The sequence below is a fragment of the Pecten maximus genome, chromosome 4, assembly GCF_902652985.1.
Source record: "Pecten maximus chromosome 4, xPecMax1.1, whole genome shotgun sequence".
Taxonomy (NCBI): Eukaryota; Metazoa; Mollusca; class Bivalvia; order Pectinida; family Pectinidae; genus Pecten; species Pecten maximus.
In genome coordinates, this window is record NC_047018.1 from 14,005,427 (window position 1) to 14,025,405 (window position 19,979).

At 37.3% G+C, this 19,979-nt stretch overlaps 1 protein-coding gene across 1 annotated transcript in view; it reads right to left on the bottom strand.

Moving 5' to 3' along the window:
- Positions 1 to 19,205, bottom strand: part of LOC117325308 (WASH complex subunit 5-like) — a 37,248-nt gene extending 18,043 nt beyond the window's left edge. Inside the window, exons 1-11 of the mRNA XM_033881429.1 lie at positions 18,623 to 19,205; positions 18,273 to 18,379; positions 17,500 to 17,584; positions 16,883 to 16,983; positions 15,839 to 15,961; positions 15,393 to 15,618; positions 6,928 to 7,041; positions 3,164 to 3,341; positions 2,150 to 2,274; positions 1,424 to 1,553; positions 582 to 694 (exon numbers count right to left, since the gene is read on the bottom strand). Coding sequence (XP_033737320.1) covers positions 582 to 694; positions 1,424 to 1,553; positions 2,150 to 2,274; positions 3,164 to 3,341; positions 6,928 to 7,041; positions 15,393 to 15,618; positions 15,839 to 15,961; positions 16,883 to 16,983; positions 17,500 to 17,584; positions 18,273 to 18,379; positions 18,623 to 18,847 — 1,527 coding nt within the window. The 5' untranslated portion in view covers positions 18,848 to 19,205. The remainder of the gene's footprint in view (positions 1 to 581; positions 695 to 1,423; positions 1,554 to 2,149; positions 2,275 to 3,163; positions 3,342 to 6,927; positions 7,042 to 15,392; positions 15,619 to 15,838; positions 15,962 to 16,882; positions 16,984 to 17,499; positions 17,585 to 18,272; positions 18,380 to 18,622) is intronic.
- Between the last annotated feature and the right edge of the window lie 774 nt (positions 19,206 to 19,979).

The following is a 19,979-nucleotide window of genomic DNA, read 5'->3' on the forward strand; positions in this document are numbered from 1 at the left end:
TTTTTATTCCACAAAAACTACTGATCTGGCATGATGAAAGTCTGTCATCTATTTATGTTGTATGAAATTTAGTCTATGAAAGAAATCTGTATAATAGCAATGTCTAGATGCTCCATCCACACAAATTCATTAAAAGGCACTCTCCAGGAGTTAACAGTGCCAATATCTCTTCAAAAGAATCCATAAACTGGATGGTCCTGAATGCAGCTCTGATATAGAACCATCTACATCATGTAGATAGCAAGTAGCTCCCAAACACAATGAAAAAGTTCAAATGTTATCCAGCAACATCACTGTTATGATAATCAAAGACTTCACTGTCAAGTAGAGTTTCAGTCCAGACCATCTCCTCATACATGTATATCTTCATGATAATTTCTTGAAATGATTTATACAATTACTGAAGAGTACAGTACCTTCTTGGCCTCTGAAGGGCCTGTTCTTGGCCTCTGAAGGGTCTGTTCTTGGCCTCTGAGGTCTGTATAAATTCATGTTAAGTACAAGCTATCAAGGCCTGTAAAACCTTCCTAAAGCCTGTACTATTAGATACATGGCTTGTCTAGTACCACAGGTTATCATACCTCTTCCAGGGCCTGTATCAGCTGTACGATCTTCCTCCCTGCTGACGTCGAATCATCAAAGCTGAGAGATGTGATCTGCTTGGCCATTTCACCAAACCAGTTCTGTAAGTTATCTGTTCAATCAAAGATAAGCCATATCTGTTTGATACTGAGAGTTAAGATTTGATATTACTGTAGATTTATTTTGGAAACTGTTATGTCACCAGTACCCTTCATTGTAAAGAAACTTCAATGAGTTTATACTCCAAGTGAGATTTATGATTTATCAGTCTAGAAGTATACATATTTGTGAGGTTTCAGCAAGATAAAAAGTTTTTAAAAAATTCCTTGAAAACAAGAAACAATTCAAGGACATTTTTTATCACATCTTTAATAATGTACATATAAAGCTTTAATGATCTTTTTTGACTAAATTGATGTCAACATTGACATCATAATTAATATTGGGTAACATTAACCATGTGTATGAAGTATCATGTAAAACATAAGAGCATTATTACAGCATATAACTGACAGTGTAGTTATGTGAAAACTACAGAGAAGTATAACCAACTTCTGACAGTTTATATAACTAGAAAACATCTGTAAGACATAAATGCCCGCGCTGCCACTTGACACTTTACCGTGAAACACAGTTTGGTGATTGGTGAGGATCGCATCAGCAGTTCCTGAGATTAGCTAGTTACATTGCATCAGGACGGGACAGGACGGGACGGGACGGGACGGGACGGGACGGGACAGGACAGGACAGATATAGGGTAAAACTATATGTCCCCCACCCCATTTCATGGCGGGTGTATAATTATAAAACAAATCTGACTAAGGGTTGTGATATCACTTACCATTTTTCTCCACTCTGGTTAGTGGTTTGCTCCCGGAGAAAACCTCACTGAGCTCCTGGATTCTCTCACTACCCTCCTTCTTATGTTCCTCCCACTTCTTCTCTTTCTCTGCTAGCATCTGCTTAAACATCTACACAGACAAACAATAACATCTGCTTAAACATCTACACAGACAAACAATAACATCTGCTTAAACATCTACACAGACAAACATTAGCATCTGCTTAAACATCTACACAGACAAACATTAGCATCTGCTTAAACATCTACACAGACAAACATTAGCATCTGCTTAAAAATCTACAAAGACAAACACCAGCATCTGCTTAAACATCTACACAGACAAACAATAACATCTGCTTAAACATCTACACAGACAAACAATAACATCTGCTTAAACATCTACACAGACAAACATTAGCATCTGTTTAAACATCTACACAGACAAACATTAGCATCTGCTTAAAAATTCATGAAATAATTGAATAAACCAAACCCCTTTTTCATATATTTAAGTACTTTGTTCATTGAAAGTTTGTACAAAATATTAAATGTTAATTTTTGAGGAATTACCAGAAATTTTCAAAATCCATAAAAAAACATGTTTTCACTCCAAACTGAATCACAGGAATCCAAACCTCTATTTGTGACTGATCTTAATTATAATCTTTTGACCTTACAACAAACACAGGTACAGTGAAGTTTTCTACAAACTCTGGAGTTTACCTCTTTGAGTTTGAACTCAAACTGGCCAATGTTGAGGAGAAGCTGGAATGTCTCAAGAGGATTGTACTTGGCATCAGTCAGGACCTGCTCACGTAACAAACGGCAACGCTTGTTCGCATCGGCACCTACATGTAACAAATAGAAAGGATTATCATAAGACACTTACAAAAGGAACACAGATTCAATTTAATATATTTATTTAAACATAGAACATGTCTATGTTTAATAAGTGTCCTAATGACAAACACAGACTAATACCAACATACCGACTGCCATAGATGGCTTCTGTAACTTATCTACGTCAGAAATCAAAATTTTAATTGAAGCAGTACAATGTACATGTAATGTTAATGTTATTGAGTCAATTGTTGGCTGAACCTCTAACCATCCAGATCTTTGATTCCGTAGTCCCTGAGATGTTTCATAACTTTGGCTCAAATATTCTACATAATGTATGCCCAAATGATTCCGGGCCAAGTTTCTAGGGAACCTGCACTCTCTGTATACAACACAGATTCCCTGGTCTCATGAATTAAGGATGCTGGGCAAGTTCACCAAACCTTGGCAGAGATCTAAGTATAGGTGTATATGGTTATAGTGATGGGATGTCAGTCATGTCCACCATAGCATGGTAGTCTTTCAGAACTTCAGGCAATTTTTAACATCAATGAAATTTGTGACTTATACACATTCTTTCATGTTATGCATTTGTATCATTAAAATATAAATGGAGACAATAAAACCATTCACTATTGAATATTTGACAAGAGATCCAAAGAGAACTTTATGTGAATTAGAAATAATAAAACTAAACAAATGAGGGCAATTCTTTTCTATTTCCTGGATCAGACTAATAATCAAATGGACAGACCCTTCTATAAAGTTTAAGAAATATCCTTCCAGTACTTCCTAAGAAATAGCGAGGTTTACAGATAGATGGACATTGGACGATGAGCAATTTGAATAGACCACTATATCATAACGGCGGCTAAAAATAGAAAAACTTTAACTTACTAAGAGATAGAGGTGAAGTATGTAACATGAGCCAACGGACCGTGACATTTGCCTCTCGCATCACGTTCATCATCTTTGGGATAGTGTCAAGGACGAATTCCTCCGTGAGCACACCTTCCTTTAGATATTTTTCTAGTGGCTGCTTCAACTTAACCTGTTTTGTAGCATACTTTGTTGCCTGAAAATTTGATAATATAGGGCCTTATTTTTACATTAATACTTTGAAAAAAATTATTGAGGTAAAATATCCATTTTTTACCAACACAAGTATCCAATATTACCCAAACACAAGTATCCACTATTTCTCCAACACAAATATCCACTATAACTCAAACACAAACATCAGTTATTACCCTAACACAAGTATCCAATATTACTCCAACACAAGTATTCACTATTACCCTAACACAAGTATCCACTATTACTCCAACACAAGTATCCACCGTAACCCCAATACGAGTATCCTCTATTACACCCAACACAAGTATCCACTGTTACACCCAACACAAGTTTCAACTATTACCCCAACACAAGTATCCAACGTTTCCCCAACACAAGTATCCAATGTTACACCAACACAAATATCCTCTATTACCCCAACACAAGTATCCACTATTACACTAACACAAGTATCCACTATTACACCCAACACAAGTATCCTCTATTACACCCAACACAAGTATTCACTATTATACCAACACAAGTATCCACTGTTACCCCAACACAAGTATCCACTATTACACCAACACAAGTATCCACTGTTACACCCAACACAAGTATCCACTATTACACCCAACACAAGTATCCACTATTACACCAACACAAGTATCCACTATTACACCCAACACAAGTATCCACTATTACACCAACACAAGTATCCACTGTTACTAACACAAGTATCCAATATTACACCCAACACAAGTATCCACCGTTACACCAACACAAGTATCCACTGTTACACCAACACAAGCATCCACTGTTACTAACACAAGTATCCACCGTTACACCAACACAAGTATCCACTTTTACACCCAACACAAGTATCCACTGTTACTAACACAAGTATCCACCGTTACACCAACACAAGTATCCACTATTACACCCAACACAAGTATCCACTGTTACACCCAACACAAGTATCCACTGTTACTAACACAAGTATCCACCGTTACACCAACACAAGTATCCACTATTACACCCAACACAAGTATCCACTGTTACTAACACAAGTATCCACTGTTACACCAACACAAGTATCCAATATTACCCAAACACAAGTATCCACTATTTCCCCAACACAAATATCCACTATTACTCAAACACAAACATCAGTTATTACCCCAACACAAGTATCCACTATTACACCCAACACAAGTATCCACTATTTCTCCAACACAAATATCCACTATTACACCCAACACAAGTAATTACATCCAACACAAGTATCCACTGTTACTAACACAAGTATCCACCGTTACTCCAACACAAGTATCCACCGTTACACCAACACAAGTATCCACTATTACACCCAACACAAGTATCCACTGTTACTAACACAAGTATCCACCGTTACACCAACACAAGTATCCACCGTTACCACAACACAAGTATCCACTATTACACCAACACAAGTATCCACTGTTACACCAACACAAGTACCCACTATTACACCCAACACAAGTATCCACTATTACACCAAACACAAGTATCCACTATTACACCCAACACAAGTATCCACTATTAACCAACACAAGTATTCACTGTTACCAACACAAGCATCCACTGTTACACCAACACAAATATCCACTATTACACCAACACAAATATCCACTATTACACAAACACAAGTATCCACTATTACACCCAACACAAGTATCCTCTATTACTCAAACACAAGTATCCACTATTACACCAACACAAATATCCACTATTACACCAACACAAATATCCTCTATTACTCTAACACAAATATCCACTATTACACCAACACAAATATCCACTATTACACCAACACAAGTATCCACTGTTACCAACACAAGTATCCACCGTTACCAACACAAGTATCCACTGTTACCAACACAAGTATCCACCGTTACCAACACAAGTATCCACTATTACACCCAACACAAGTATCCACTATTACACCAACACAAGTATCCGCCGTTACCCCAACACAAGTACCCACTATTACACCCAACACAAGTATCCACTATTACACCCAACACAAGTATCCACCGTTACCCCAACACAAGTATCCACTATTACACCCAACACAAGTATCCACTATTACACCAACACAAGTATCCGCCGTTACCCCAACACAAGTATCCACTATAACACCCAACACAAGTATCCACCGTTACCCCAACACAAGTATCCACTATTACACCCAACACAAGTATCCACTATTACACCAACACAAGTATCCACCATTACACCCAACACAAGTATCCACTATTACACCAACACAAGTATCCGCCGTTACCCCAACACAAGTACCCACTATTACACCCAACACAAGTATCCACTATTACACCAACACAAGTATCCACCATTACACCCAACACAAATATCCACTATTACACCAACACAAGTATCCACTATTACACCAACACAAGTATCCTCTATTACTCCCAACACAAGTATCCACTATTACACCCAACACAAGTATCCACTATTACACCCAACACAAGTATCCACTGTTATCCCAAAACAAGTATCCACTATAACCCAAACACAAGTTTCCACTATTACACCAACACAAGTATCCACTATTACACCAACACAAGTATCCACTATTACACCACAAGTATCCACCGTTACACCCAACACAAGTATCCACCGTTACCAACACAAGTATCCACTATTACACCCAACACAAGTATCCACCATTACTCTAACACAAATATCCACTATTACACCAACACAAGTATCCACCATTACACCCAACACAAGTATCCACTATTACACCCAACACAAGTATCCACCGTTACCAACACAAGTATCCACTATTACACCCAACACAAGTATCCACTATTACACCCAACACAAGTATCCACTATTACACCAACACAAGTATCCACTATTACACCCAACACAAGTATCCACTACAATATTGTATTACACCAACACAAGTATCCACAAGTATTACCCACCTGTTCTCTGACATTACCCACCTGTTCTCTGATATTACCCACCTGTTCTCTGACATTACCCACCTGTTCTCTGACATTACCCACCTGTTCTCTGATATTACCCACCTGTTCTCTGACATTACCCACCTGTTCTCTGATATTACCCACCTGTTCTCTGACATTACCCACCTGTTCTCTGACATTACCCACCTGTTCTCTGATATTACCCACCTGTTCTCTGACATTACCCACCTGTTCTCTGACATTACCCACCTGTTCTCTGACATTACCCACCTGTTCTCTGACATTACCCACCTGTTCTCTGACATTACCCACCTGTTCTCTGACATTACCCGCCTGTTCTCTGACATTACCCGCCTGTTCACTGATATTACCCACCTGTTTTCTGATATTACCCTCCTGTTTTCTAATATTACCCACCTGTTCTCTTATATTACCCACCTGTTCTCTGACATTACCCTCCTGTTTTCTAATATTACCCACCAGTTCTCTGATATTACCCACCTGTTCTCTTATATTACCCACCTGTTCTCTCATATTACCCACCAGTTCTCTGATATTACCCACATGTTCTCTGATATTACCCACATGTTCTCTGATATTACCCACCTGTTCCCGGACATTTGCCTGATCCAGTGTGTTGTTGAGGGCTGTGACTGCAGCTCGGTAGGGTGACCAAGCGTCCAGAAGGTTGACTGTTAGGCCCATGTATACCCCTAAAACCTAGAGAGACAAAGTACAAAGTGTAATAATCAACGCAGAAAACGTATTGGACACAGGAATGTGAAATTTAGTTATGCACTGCTATATAGATTTAATAAAACAACTACTGGTCTAGTTGAAATATTTAGAGATTTTAATAATACCCCGGTAATCGCATTTTACATTCTTTCTATCATAATTAATAGTTTGGAGTTTCATATACCACTATATAATAGCAATGGAGCAGTGGAACACAAGAGAGTAAGGTACACTACAGCTTACGTGGACTTTGCGGTTTCCACGCGCCCACGGTGGACTGCCCACGCAATGTCCACTAGTGGACATGCGAGGGCAAAGTGTCCACGTGATTCCGCGATTCGTGATGGATCGGCAGATACCGTGGGTGTCCACGCAACAGCGCGGCCCGTCGAGGAACACTGGATATCGTGGCCCGCTGGATGCCGTGTATGTCCACGGAACAGCGCGATCCGTCGTGGAACGCTAGATAGCGTGGCTAGCTTATGTTTTGAAGTTATGCTTACTTTACCGCGTCTTCTAATCACGGCCGAAGGCATGATGTCCTCCCGATATATAAGAGTTACTTCCCTTCCGTTTCACTGGTAATGTAATATTTGAATATTGCTGTATTATAACGGGCCGTATACAACATGTAACATCTCATTAATTTTCTTTAGTAACGGGCCGTATATAGCATGTAATATTTGAATAATGCTCTATTATATCGGGCCGTATCGAACATATAACATCTCATTAATTTTCTTTAGTAACGGGCCGTATATAACATGTATACTCTTTCTGTATATTACTTATGATCTGATAAATAATAATCATATTTTGGTTACGTACATTATGTATGTTGGTTTATGGGTTCTCACGTACTAACTACGGAATAAAATGTATTGATATCATAGACCAGTCTATAATCAGTAATTAATTCGCTGTATAGGAAAGCAAAATACCGTTACAAAAACTGAGTTGAACGGGTAAATGCCTGGGGCTAAGGCCTCGCAGCGGTTGCTATGACGACTTGGTGTGACAAACGAGCTAAAGCTGTGAATCTGTCCACACGGGTGACTGACCCACAAGGTAAGAAAAATCGTCTGGATTACCGCGGCGGGGGGGGGGGGGGGGGTCTCTCCTTTCTCCCACTTCTTACAAATAAGTTACGGGCAGGTATGCAGGTATGTTGTGACAGTCATTATAGTCTTCACCTATACCTTACCTGGATTTTACCTGTGTTCTCCAAAGTTCTCCAAAATTACCTGTATCTTATCTGTATTCTCCGACATTACATGATCTTTACCTCTATTTTACACGAACTTTGAATTCATCTCATTTCATTCCTTATTAATAATTTTGCATACCATTTTCATAAACCAAATTTGCAGAAGACAGCTATAGTACAACAACGTAGATATTTTACTGTTTTAAATGATTGAAAATGCGAAACAAAATCACATCAGACCATTTTCTACTATCCGATAACCCTTATCAACATGGCGAACTATCACTGATATTTTTCTTGATATTATTTAACTTAACTGATTACAAATCATATAGACATAAAAGTGTACTCGACTGTGAGTGGGTTAGTATACCATTTAACAATAATCAGGTGTGAAATTACGGTCGACACGGTCGTCACGCCTGTCACAGCACCACAGGTATCTGTTTTGTCGGGTGTTCTAATCGGAACCCGCCTATAACTGCTGGTGAGTTGACACGTATGGTTTCCGTGAACGTCAAAAATGTTCCGAATATATGCTTTTACAGGTTGTACGTATATTTAGCTTGAGTTTTGTTAAAAAATTCTTTTTACTGTAGGGATTCATTTTTATATTAAACACATTATTTACATTTAAATTCCGTTGAGTTAAAACAATAAACATTCGTATCACAAATGTTTGCCTATAAAATAATTAGCCTAAGTTTTAACATTCACATACCCACGATGTTGAAACTTTACTTTTAGCATTTATTTCATGTACGAATTCCATTTTAAACTTATATTATTAGAAGTGTTGTAATCGAATTCGTTATTGGTATGCAACGAAACCCGTGTCCTCGTAATAAAGGCTATGAACAGGGTGATGTAAGTCGTTACACGTTAAATATGTTGTATACGGCCCGTAATAAAAGAAAAGTAGTAAGTTACATGTTATATATAGGCCCGTTGAAATAGAACATTATTCAAATGTTACATGTTGTATACGGCCCATTACACCAGTATAATAGAAAATTAGTAAGAAGTTAAATGTTATATGCGACTCGTTACAATAGAAAATCAGTGAGATGTAACATGGTGTATACGGCCCGTTACAATAGCAAATTAGCATGTTATAAACGGTCCGTTCAAGCAGAAAAATAGAACATTATATAAATGTTACATGTTATATATGGCCCGTTATAATAGACATTCAGAGAGATGTTACATGTTGTATACGGCCCGTTATAAAAGAAAATTACAGTGAAACCTCACTATTAAGAACACCTGGGGGTCCGGGTCAAAGTGCCGAGGTGGACCAATTTGAGCTAGACCATCAGGAACCGTAACTCTTAATTGACTGAACTCAGGTGCAAGTTGTATAGATTTGGCTAAATACATGCCATAGTCTTAACTTTAAATAAAAACAAAGACAATTGTTTTTGTCTATCATTTCCTTTATTTTCTTTATAACTTTTAAAATTTCTGTCTTTATTTTCAAGATGCTCTGACCTGTGTTTTGCCGACCCCAAACTGTTCAGCAAGTTGTCGTTGGCTACGACCATTGCTACATTGAATCAGTTCAATTTTCTTTTTTAGTGATAACTCGTTACGTTTACGTGATGTGGCCATCATGAGCGAAAAAAGAAATGAAGTTAGAAAGAATAGCATAATTCTAGCGAAATATTTGAAACCAAACATGTTTTTTTCAAATTATAATAACACCTATCTACAGACCCTATTCGGCATTGATAAAAAAACATCGAGATCGCTGAAAATACTTGCGCTTGACCAGAAAAGAAATCAAACGTTACTATGTTTATTTTACTCGCTTGTATGTGATCGGGTCTTAAAACGACCAACAGCCAAAAACCAATTATTTGAATACCATAATTAATAAGCAAATGTACGGTTATTACAATTTTCAAGGCAAGATAGATAATCGGATCACTTGTGTATTTAATCCGTCACAGCGCCACCAAGGAAGGGCGATCACCCGTAACGGTAAACAAAGGACTACAAACTAAAACCCGGCACATGTTGGCTTGTTACGAACAATGAAAGACTGGATGTTTATTTTACCTTCCGGTCAGTGCGAAGATTTCAAAGAGATTAATAGCCATTCAACTCACCTGTCGATACACTGGTCAGTAAACAAAAGATCGATAATTACGTATACACACGTCAATGGCCAGTTTGACACGCATTACCGTAAGCTGTTCACGGTTCGCTACACACCAGGTAATTTTTTAGACACGACCAACTGCTCGTAATTGTGGGGGTAATAAGCGTTAATTAGTATTCGTTGGGACTGCCCAAGGTGGTCGTAATACGGAATAGCAGAGTGGTCGTAATAGTGAAGCGACCAATACAAAGATATATAGAGAAAAAATCGGGACTGAAAAAAAGGGGTGGTCGTAATTTTGAGGTGGTCGTAAGGTGAGGTTCGTAGTAAGAAGTTACATGTTATAAACGGCCCGTTAAAATAGAACATTATATAATTGTGACATGTTATATAGGGCCAGTTTTAAAGAAAATTAGTGAGATGTTACATGTTGTATACGGCCCGTTATGATAGAACATTATTCAAATGTTACATGCTGTATACTGCCCGATATAATAGAAAATTAGTAAGAGGTTACATCAGCATCACATGTTATATACGGCCCCATAAAACAGAACATTATATATTGTGACATGTTATATACGGCCCGTTATAACAGAAAATTAGTGAAATGTTACATGTTGTTTACGGCCCGTTATATTAGAAATTTAGTGAGATGTTACTTATTGTATACGGCCCGTTATAATAGAATATTGCTCAAATGTTACATGTTATATACAGGCTGTTAAAACAGAACTTAATATAATTGTGACATGTTGTATATGGCCCGTTATAATAGAAAATTAGTAAGAAGTTACTTGCTATATATGGCCCGTTAAAATAGAACATTATTCAAGTGTCATATGTCATATACGGCCCATTATGAAAGAAAATTAGTAAGAATATGTATGTTATATACGGCCCGTTAAAACAGAACATAATATAATTGTGACATGTTGTATACGGCCCGTATAATAGAAAATTAGTAAGAAGTTACATATTATATATCGCCCGTTAAAATAGAACATTATTCAAATGCCATATGCCATATGCGGTCCATTATAAAAGAAAATTAGTAAGAAGTTACATGTTATATACAGCCCGTTAACACAGAACATTATATAATTGTGACATGTTATATACGTGCCGTTATAACACTAAATAGAACGTTATATAAATGTTACATGTTATATATGGTCCGTTTTAATAGACATTTAGTGAGATGTTACATGTTTTATACGGCCCGTTATAATAGAATATTGCTCAAATGTTGCATATGATTTACGGCCCGTTATAATACATATTTAGTGGGAAGTTACATGTTATATACGGTCCGTTAAAACAGAACATTATATAATTGTGACATGTTGTATACGGCCCGTTATAATAGAACATTATACCAAATGTTACATTTGCATTATCGTTGTCTTATTCGCATTAATTGCAGGCACATGTTTACATTTATTTATATATATATCCTAAATAGCGGTCTGATCCCGTTGAACCTGTGATATCACGATCTTGTATTGCTAATGTATATGTCTTTGTATATGTTGTAAAATCAGATTGGCTGAAACGCCAAAGGAATAAATGAATTAAATTTACCTACAGTTAAGGATCCACTTTTTAGCATTGGGAGTCCTTATCAAAACAAACTGCCCTACAGGTAAATTCAACAGGTTAGAGTTTAGAGATACACCTGTTAATTAAGATGTGGTATTTACCGGGCTATTATCTTAACACGCCTCTGTGACCGCGGCTTGCCGGTCTCTGGCCTTTGTGGTGTTGGCCACTCGTCGGTTATAAAACGGACTCGGATGTATCTCAGTTCGTGTTTCTACGTGTAGATATTCATATAACATTATCATAACCAGTCCTAGGACAGGACTTTTTATTGTTTATTCTACAGATCAACCGATTCCCGTCTCTGATATAGAAGGTGCATTGAGACTTTCCTATCTCCAATAATTTAGCTCGAGCTCTCCAACAAATGAAATGTAACCCAAAATCGATGGGTGGATGAGTCGGAACAGGATATCACAAATCGTGCAACATCGTTGCCTAAAATATTAGCATCTCTAGAAGAAACTTTTAATATACTATTAATGCAATGACCCAAATCATGGATCGATGTATTCGCGCACGTTCCCCTGTCCACCCCGTATCATGTTTATATACAATGCCTACATGAAAAATATATTTTGATGTTGTTTTTTGTAATATGTTATACTCTAGATCGACTACACTAGCATATCAATATCAGATAATCATTTGGATTTTGTAGGCCTAATTCAACCCTGTCCTAACAATTCTGCTAAAATCTTAACTATTTACACAAAATGGATTGAAATAAATACAAAACAACTTCAGTTATTGTCAACTACCATTATTCACGCTAAAAAACAGAAACCTGTGTTTATAAGCGGGGTTAAGCTTGCCCCAGGTACTAGATCGCCATATGGTCTCTGGGCGAACCTCACACGTGACGTCACTGTGCGGAATATATCCCTAAAGGCTATTAGAACCGGTAGATAATCATTTTTTACGGTATGTATCGATGCAGTTTTTGATAATGTTTCTCAATATTTATTTAACGGGTTTTACGTCTGCTATTACAGGTGACGACAAAACATGTGCACGTACGCTGACTTGTCTATCATTCTCACCAACCAATGGAATTAACGGACGCCTTTCTACAGTGTTGGATTGACAGAGTCAGAGATCACTGGAGTGTGTAACAAGCTTTAGTGTCTTGTCAATCATTCTCACTAACCAATGAAACTCACGGATGCCGTCAGTTACCCCGTTTGATTGACAGAATAGAAATAGAATCATCTGCGTGTGACGAGCTGCCGAGAAAATCAGCGGTTATGGCTGCCATGTTTATGCAAAACGCCGCATAAAAAGTGTTGCATTCAATGAGTAATTTATGACTAAAAATATGATTGAATACAAATCATTGAAATCACACTGGTGATAGAAACAGAAACCATAATTGGACCTGAATGCAAAGCACTCAATATACATGATAAATATAAAGACATTAAATGGTTATCATAAATCGGTACATTTAGGGAATGTATATAAACATTGTACATGTAAATTATATTGCAGAAAGGGCCGTAGTAATGTTTTAATTATATTCTGAATCAATTCTGCTTTTGATGCAATAATGTAATGTTTAATTCATTTTTGTGTTTTCCGTTTAGATACCACATTAACGATACTACATGTATACAAGATACCCAGATAGGCAGTTATTTACAGCTCTTTTGTGTGTACACTTTAGATTAGATATACAACTAGTTGTCACAACATTCGATATTCCGCATATTTTAATATGGTCGGAGTCTGATAACATGATAACACCGATGTTTAAAAGATAACGGAATAAGAATTAAAATGCCGAAGTTTAGATATTTTGATGAGATTTGGTAAAGCTGTTCTTATGTCGCAGTGGTATTTTCTATTTCCCAATTCAATGTTGTGTAATGAATGCAATATTTCTAAAATAAATGCATATTTTTTAAAAACGTGAATACGTCAATGGAGAATGCTTGATGGGTGAAACAGCTTATGTTAAGTTACACTAAATATTAACGGTGCTTAATATATTGCGATTGTTTTTTAATGTTTATATTATGGCCATAATAACGCTATTGATGGACCAAGGGTCTAAAGCTTTAAATAAAACTTGAAATGTTCTTTAATTTCATCCGAATCCTAAAGGCTTATCTACACCGCCAACATGGAACCATGCATAATTCTGATAAACGATACCGATACCACTACCGCTACCGAAAGACGAAGGGATATAACTCGTGTAGATCAGAAATGAACAGCAAACAACTTGTACCCGCTGTATATCGCGGATCGACATGGACCACGGGCTTTAAAATGAAATGCATGTCCACCACGTATCGTGGATCGTCGTGGAACACGGTGTCTCGAGTTGAACTATGCCCACCACTAATCGCGAATCGTCACATACCGTAATGCCGAGTGGATACCGTATCAGTCAGCTGATGTCCACGATATATGACGGAACGTAGCGGAATGCCATATCCGGTGGGCGAGTGGGGTCTGCGTTGTCCACGTCCGTGACGGACGCGTGGAAACCGCAAAGTCCACGTAAGCTGTAGTGTATCTTGTTCAAGGATACAATACAGCGCCCGTGTCGGGACTCGAACAAGCAATCCTTTGGTCATGTAGCCCTTGATACTACCACTAGACCACCTTGCCTCCTCTATGTTGTTGTTTTTTAGATAAAATTTTGAAATAAAATCCAAAAAAGAGGGCAATCCCATGTTTGTGTTAAAACCTAGGAATTAGAATCCTAAACAGCATGAACTATAATGTCACATGTTAACAATGGCGGAATTTTGTTATAGACCCTCACTTGATGGAAACAACAATAGCCCAGGGGGGAATTCTATTGTAGACCCTCACTTGATGAAAACAACAATAGCCAGGGGGGAATTGTGTTATAGACCCTCACTTGATGAAAACAACAATAGCCAGGGGGAAATTACGTTATAGACCCTCACTTGATGGAAACAACAATAGCCAGGGGGGAATTATGTTATAGACCCTCACTTGATGAAAACAACAATAGCCAGGGGGAAATTATGTTATAGACCCTCACTTGATGAAAACAACAATAGCCAGGGGGAAATTACGTTATAGACCCTCACTTGATGGAAACAACAATAGCCAGGGGGAATTCTGTTATAGACCCTCACTTGATGGAAACAACAATACCCCAGGGGGAATTCTGTTATAGACCCTCACTTGATGGAAACAACAATACCCCAGGGGGAATTCTGTTATAGACCCTCACTTGATGGAAACAACAATACCCCAGGGGGAATTCTGTTATAGACCCTCACTTGATGGAAACAACAATACCTCAGGCGGAATTCTCAGAAGTAGTCGGTTATAGACCCTCACTTGATAGAAACAACAGTGGTTGTAATATTGAAGTTCCACTGTCTATGTACAAACCTGACCCTATAATCAATGTATATACCCGAATGCACTTACCCAGTTGTCAGGGAAATGCTTGTCTACTATCTCCCTCATCTTGGCTTGTTGGTTCTGTAGAATCTCTGGTTCAAAGTACAAAATAATGTACAGCATGCTGGCTTGGGTGGCTAAAGCTGTTGACCGATGCTCTGGAAGCGGATATGCTGATATTTGGTTATACACATCATCCGATCGTAGTCGGCCAATCACCATGTTGATGAATTCCTCAGGTATTGGAACACGACTGTGTGTGGTAAGAAAAGGATACTTTGACTTCCTTGTAAATATTGCATACTGTGTCATGGATATTATTCAGTGGTAACTTCATTACAGATTTCTTTAAGGCTTTAACATTGCGTTTAGTTAGAATGGCACTAATGGAACTTTTTGTGGGAATGCTAAACCATTTTTTCTTAGATTGTAGTACCCCAATCAAGTAAGTTGTTTTCTACAAAAGAACTTACCTGAAATAGGATTCTGGGTAGTTTGGTGGTCGTTTGGCTCCAGCAGAGTTACTGTAACCTGTGCTCCTGAGAAGCTTACAGACATCGTCTATACTGGAATCAGCTGCTGCAGCCTTCTGGGCACTGTAATTTATATAATACTGTTATATACCTTGTAGTGATGTAGATATGTTGTATATGTCACAGTGGCCTTCTGGGCACTGTAATTTATATAATACTACCTTGTAGTGATGTAGATATGTTGTATACTGATGTCACAGCGGCCTTCAGGGCTCTGTAACTTATATTACACTAAGTGCGCAGTACAGTAACATCAGTATTTAATACACATTTGTTATACAAGTACAGGTGAACATCGGTCGTTGAAATAAGTGTTTATCAATTGTATTACATACATTCTATTATATTTATCAACTGTATTACATGCTTTCTATTATATGTAATCAGAATGATGTGTGAACTGTAGATACATGTAAAATTATGATGTATCAGATATAAGATCAATGTTTGCCAGTATATATAGTAAGATCTACCTGTATTTGTAGTATAGTTTACCTATATCTGTAGCAAGATCTACCTGTATCTATAGCAAGATCTACCTGTATCTGTAGCAAGATCTACCTGTATCTATAGCAAGATCTACCTGTATCTGTAGCAAGATCTACCTGTATCTGTAGCAAGATCTACCTGTATCTGTAGCAAGATCTACCTTATCTGTAGTAATATTTAGCTATATCGTTCTGTTATAAAAATTACTTGCATCTGGTGCAAGATTTCCCTGTACCTTTAGTAAGGTTGAGCTGTATTTGAAGTAAGATTTACATGTATCTTAAGTGAGATTTACCAGCATCTGTATTCAGATTTACCTGTGTATTTGTAGTAAGATCTACCTATATGTGTAGTAAGATTAACCTGTATCTGTAGTGAGATTTACCTGTATCTGTAGTGAGATTTACCTGTATCTGTAGTGAGATTTACCTGTATCTGTAGTGAGATTTACCTGTATCTGTAGTAAGATTTACCTGTATCTGTAGTGAGATTTACCTGTATCTATAGTAAGACACCAATATCCGCTCCCTGATGATTCCATCAATCTTCATATCAATAGTCAGAAGCATCACCCCATAAAGGAACAGGCTCTCACACTGGAACCAGCATCAAACTCACTTATTAACACACTTGAAAAGTTAGCTCTCCATATACATTTTTGTGTTTAAATCATTGTAACAATATGTCTATATTTTTTTTTTTTTTTTTTTACGGTACAAAAATTTTATTCCCCCAGCTGGAAATATCCTAGATGTGTGTATACATTTATGGCTAAGCAGTAATTGTATACACACTTCTGTATTTGATAGGAGTTGCCAGGGTTGGGGAGCCCTGGGTTCATCTCCCGAACAATAGTGTTGTCCTCACGCTGTCTATATTAACTGAGTTTGTCAAGACAACTGTGAACTGACGTAACCAAGATATGCTCTCATATCAAACTATCATTTTACAGACAGATCCCTCTTAAATGTATGTTGGTAATTGCATCTAAAGACCTTTTGTTCGTAGCAGAAACTAAGACAGATGTGTTAAATACAATGTACCAAGATCTATAGAATCATACTTTTGTCATGGTCAAGTATTTTAATCTAAATGATAATAATAATTCATACCATAAGCTGTTTCCCATCATCATTCAAAAGAACACTTTCCAAAGTTTGTTGGATGTAGGCTCCTTCTTCTAGATCTTCCAGAAACCTGAAATATATTTCAAAGGAAGATTTTGTTAAGGAAGAATAAATATCAGAATGGTGGTTACCAGTCTAAAAACGAAAAGTATGATGGTTCACCAGCTAAGTAACTAATACATAATTGTATGGTGGCTACTCGTCCAGAAACTAAAAGTATGATGGTTCACATGCCCAGAAATTAATGCATAAAAGTATGACGGTTTACACGCCCAGAAACTAATGCAAAAAAAGTATGGTGGTTCACCAGCCAAGTAACTAATGCATAAAAGTATGGTGGTTCATGACCAGCTAAGTAACTAATACATAATTGTATGGTGGTTCACCAGTCAAGTAAGTATGGTAGCTCATCACCAGCCCAGTAACTAATGTATAAAAGTATGATGATTCACCAGCGGCAGCCTTGTAACTAATGCATAAGAGCATGGTTTTTCACCAGCCCAGAAATTAAACTATATATATATATAGCTAATGCATAAAATTTAAAGTATGGTGGTTCATCAGCTCAATAACTAATGTGAGTTCTTATCAATCTTAAAAAAAATAAGAAAAAGTTTTTCATGGTAACAAAATATGCTCAGAAGCAAATCATGGGAATCTTCCTCCTGAGATCAGAAAATATTTTGTTTGCAATACATATAGACCACAGCTCAGTAAATGTGAAGTAATAAATACTATCTCAAAATGTTATATCAAACCTGTTCAAATCTGTAACATATTTGTGCACACTTGCAAATGCCTGATAAAACCTCGTCAATATCTCAATGTTATTCTCATTAAACTCTTGGTCCAAGTCTTGTAACTCCTACAAAGGCAAAGAAATACATAATATTATCAAATTATCAAAAAAAAAAAGGTTTACGTCATCTCAAAAGGTGATTTTGGACCAAAACAAAAACTGTTTAAACAAAAGTTGTATATAATATTTAAAAAAGAAAAAGAGGTCTGGTTAGAATCAAATGCACATGTACTAAAATCCAAAATTTGGTGGTTTATAAAGGCCACACTTAAAATTTAGAGAGTTCCAAACCTAAAACTAGATACTTACAACTTTTGATTCAATTTTGTTTTCAAAATATTCAAGATTCCGGAAATAGCTAAAGTCACTGATGAGTTCTCCATATCTCAGTTTGTCTGGCTGGTTGTCAAGACGAAACACAGGAGGTATGAACTCAGAAAGTCTTAACAGTTCGGCTATGATAGAACTCCCCCGAGCCACAAGTCTCAAAATGTTCTGTCCACATGGGTTATTTTCAGCCAAGAAATCGGCCATTTTCCTTGTCGATTCGAATTAGTTTGAGCAAATTGAAACGTGTATATTTCAATTTATGACAAAAAAAACTAGAAAATGTGTTATGTAATTAGGACAACACTATGTGATGTTTACATCTGTGCAAGTCAGCTGTAATTCGAGTGGCGACCCACCCCCTTGTTCTGTCACCGGTGTTGACGTAGACTCACGACGCTGAATTTCTACAAGATACTAATTAAGCATTCAAATTTCCTTCAAAACACCTCACTTATATACGTATACATGAGTCCCGTTCTACATTATGTATCGAGAATGTTCAAATATCAGTAGACACAGTCCGTAAAGTATCCTGTATGAAGTCACAAGTTTATCAGTAACAGGAAACAGTGCGCGCCACCTATCGGTACTACTAATTCTACTTTCTGTTTGTTATACAGGTCCCATACAACTAATTATTTTACTATATGTTATTACCAATGACTCCATCCCCCCCAATCGCTCATTCGAAGTTCAAACGTTGTGAAATATATATCAAATAAAAGTTTGAAGATGTCCCTACTATAAATTTGATGTTATTGGATAGGTTTAAGAGCATACAAGAGCAAACCAGTACTTTAAAGACAGTAATATTTACAGTGGACTGGAAAACCCTCACCTGAGGACTTCCCGCATTTTTACACCTGGAATCTGACGGCTTTCTATTTATACCAGGGATGTATAATTTTGATTTTCGAAATCTCAAGACCCTGCTCTTTGTTCTTGTATAAAGAATGTACTGTAGTATTTTTCTATATTAGTGTAGTATTTTTCTATTTTCTGTTATACCATCTTTGCTTTAGGAATTTTAATAGCCCGTCAATCTGTTGACCGTTGGTAATTAGATGGGGGGACACCTCGGGATGCTAATCCGTGAAGTAATCAATTCACCACGCCCGTGGCAGTTATCGTCTGTCTGGCTCCCGTTCATGTTTATTGCCCCTGTCAGAGAGGTATTAATCGCCTCTCATCCCTATTATCCACTACAAATGGCTGGACCCATGCATCTGGGAGCTCCAGCGATGCCCCATCTATATTACACATGTGGTCAAAAAAAAAAATCTCTTTTTTCCTCCATGGGGCTCCATCTATATTGTACTTCCTAGTATTTAGAGGA